The 3555-nt window shown below is 36.8% G+C and overlaps 1 protein-coding gene across 1 annotated transcript; it reads left to right on the top strand.

The window, feature by feature from the left end:
- The first annotated feature begins 244 nt into the window (after positions 1-244).
- Positions 245-1538, top strand: LOC141430032 (uncharacterized). The gene is made up of 2 exons (XM_074090570.1): positions 245-318; positions 401-1538. The coding sequence occupies exons 1-2, from the start codon at positions 307-309 to the stop codon at positions 1304-1306; spliced, it is 918 nt and encodes a 305-aa protein (XP_073946671.1). The 5' UTR covers positions 245-306; the 3' UTR covers positions 1307-1538.
- The last annotated feature ends 2017 nt before the right edge of the window (positions 1539-3555 follow it).

Raw genomic sequence — 3555 nt, 5'->3', positions numbered from 1 at the left:
CTTATTTTTCAACGCTGATATTGTTTTTATTATTACGTTGTGCTAGCAAAACGCAATATATGGTACCTAGGAAGTACTTTCCCAATTGCCCAGCATGTATTACTATTCCTTCGACGTAATTTCAATACGATTTTCGTAGCCATCAAGGACTGTGTCCTTACCCATTGGACCATTAGGTATTCCGCGACACATGCGTCGTTGCCTCATCTTAATGCAAAATTTGTTACACCTATATAAAAGCATGGGCTTCATTTTCTATTGTCCCATTATAATATCAAAAGTGGTGACGATTGGGACTCCGATACAATGCTTATTAAGGTAATTTTCTTTTCACATGTTCTCAAACATTACTTTAATATATCCAGGACTAGTACGTATAATAATGGTTTTATTTTTCCAGGTGTTACTATTTGGAGCAATATGCGGTCACGTGTACAGTTCTGGAGTAGCTGGAGTTGGACATGCCTTAGCCCCAGTAGTAACCGCAGCGAGCTCACAATACTTCGAGAGAACTTTTAATCGATTAGTAGCAGCTCCTGCTGTACCTATTGTTCCTGTAGCCCCTGCACCTCCAGTAGTCGTGGAGCCTGTTGCCAAGGCAGTGCCTACTCCTGTACAACCACAACCAAACATACCCATACAGCCTAATGTAGCCATAGCCGTCGCGACCGCCCAAGCGGCACCAGTCGCTACAATTCTTCTGCCACCCTATCCATTTGGACCGCCACCGGCCATCAATTTCATACCTGCGTCTCCACCGATCGTTGTCCCTGACGAAGATTCTAGAACCGAACCAACGACTACAACTAAGAAGACCAAACCCACTAAAGCAACTATCAGAGAACCTGAACCCACGACGCCATTGCCGGCAAGCTCCGATGACAACTTCGCTCAAGCTTTGCCGTCGAATCAAAACGTCGGCTTCAGTCAATACTTTGTTCCTAAACAACCATTGCCGTTGGAACCCCAAAACAAGCCTCAGAAGTTAAAGACTTCAGTGGAAATTGAACGAGTTCCTCTAACTTACATTGCTCCACCGCCTCTGGATCAACTGCCATTCCAGCAAATCAAACATATTCATACATTTGTGCCGGCAAAAACTAAGATCATAATCAGACCAGTATCTGCACCTTTAAGGTTACGTGGAAGGCCACTTCGGATAGTGGCGTACCGAAGGCCACTCCGGTACACTAGGCCACCTCCTATCCAAAACGCATTAAGGAGAGGCTCTAATTCGAGGGACATAGAACCTACGACTTTCAGTCCGTTTGCGAAATCCAACACCAAGCCACCAAAAATAGTGTAAGATTCGTTAAAAACTGAAATAGTTGTTACACCTGTTACATACATAGCACTTTGTAAATATAGTTTTATTGGTGAGTGATGGATGTTAACATTAATACAAATAATTTAATTTTTATTAAAGTTTCGTTAAAAAAAAAAATAGTTGTTACACCTGTTACATACATAGCACTTTGTAAATATATTGGTGAGTGATGGATGGTAATATTAATATAAATAATGTAATTTAAATCTTACATTCGTAGCATTTTTATTTACAACTCTTTACCCCATACGTAAAGGTTGAACACGCCAAAACTTGGGCACCCAAAAATTCATAAATAATAATTATAACAATAAATAATTAAATTATGCTTTCCATAATTAATGACAAATTTAATCAACTTTAAAATAAAATTTCGTATTTTAGTAATATAAGTGTCTGCACTAATAATGGCTTAGGCTAGCCATTATCGAACTTTCCAGCGCACGCGGCTCAAAAGACTTTGCTGCACACTCTCATCGGGAAACTTTTTCGGCATCCAGGTTCATAATTTTTGGCGCTCAGAGACCGATTTTACTTCTCGGTCTTTCTTTTTCAAAATCCTTTTCAGAGTACTCCAGTACACAGGCCGTAGTTCTGGACTGTTACATACTCTGGGTACCACCATAATACCGTTTGAGTTGGATTTGGTGCAAGATACTTTTACGCTGTTGATGTTGTTTGCTCGATATTTTGTCAACGAAAAAATAAAAGAAGAATACTGTCGTCTTATTATAAGCTAGTTCTTTGTGAATAAAAAATAGTTAATTAAATTAGTATACTACCTCCATTTTTTGCGTAAAAATAGCTATTTTAGTATACCCATGTTTGGCGTCTTCAAACTTTACTACAAATATATTATTAGATTCGATTTGTAGCATTCGAACATGGCGGATATAGACGATAATCTAATTTTGGTATTTCTGCTTCTTTGGCTAGTTGAAGTATAATTTTGATAGTGTTTTATGCGGCGATTAACCTTAACAGTGAACAGTGATCCCAAAATTCTATATTGCTCTCGTGTCTGATATTTTTAATGCTCAAGTTGTCTCCGCGTGGTTTCTGGAATTTTGCTATCAAGTTGCAAAAACTGCAATCACCGTACAACGTGAATAAGAAGAATATATTTATCTTTAATTTAACTGACATTGGCCCAAGCCTTATGGCCGCCACTAAGAGGAATAAATAAATAAAAATATATATTATTATAAATGCGAAAGTAAATCTGTATGTCTATCTGTTACCTCTTCACGCTTAAACCGCTTAACTGATTTAGATGAAAGGCATGGAGATAATTTATGACTGAGAGGGACATGAGATAGTTTTTATCCCAGAAAATTGCATAGATCTCACGGGATAGTGATATAGATATACGACTTCTCGACGCCGCGGGCAAAAGCTTGTTAAGAATAATATATTATTTGTGTCGAATCAAAATAATCAACAACGTCCAATGTCCTTATGTTGGAACTCGCACTCTGTCTTTCTATCATCTTCTGAAACACTTTTTTAACCCCCGACGCAAAATGAGGGGTGTAATAAGTTTGACCGCTATGTGTGTCTGTCTGTGGCACCGTCTTAAACGGGTGAACCGATTTGAATGCAGGTTTTTTATTTAAAAACAGGTTTTCTAATGATGGTTCTTAGACATGTTTCATCAAAATTGGTTCAGCCGTTTTTGAGATATTGAACTTTGAAGTGACATTGTCGGGGGTTTTCCAACTTTTTGTTGGTTAGGTTATTTCCCTTATTTCTCTCTGCTACCTACTAGATTTACAAAATCCATAAGTACTTTACTTATTTACTTATACTTATTACTTATATATATATATATATATATATATATATATATATATATATATATATATATATATTATATATATTATTTATATTACAAATTTAATATTATAAATGCGAAAGTAACTCTGTCTGTCTGTCTGTCTGTTACGCTTTCACGCCAAAACCGCTGAACCGATTTGGATGAAATTTGGTACAGAAATAGAATAAACCTTGGGAAAGAAAATAGGCTATCTTTTATTGCGAAAAAGAGGCGTTAAGGGGTTGAAATAGGGGATGAAAGTTTATATAAGTTTATATACTTCTTTGATATTCAAAGTAAACAGGCAACAAGAAGATCCAACCCACATCAATGAGACTTTAGCAGAGGCGCTAAACTGGTTCACCGCTAACAATTTATTACTAAATGCAGCTAAAACTAAGTGTATAAAATT

Source organism: Choristoneura fumiferana, chromosome 8 (genome assembly GCF_025370935.1).
Source record: "Choristoneura fumiferana chromosome 8, NRCan_CFum_1, whole genome shotgun sequence".
Classification (NCBI taxonomy): Eukaryota; Metazoa; Arthropoda; class Insecta; order Lepidoptera; family Tortricidae; genus Choristoneura; species Choristoneura fumiferana.
This window is presented reverse-complemented; position numbering and strand designations above follow the sequence as displayed.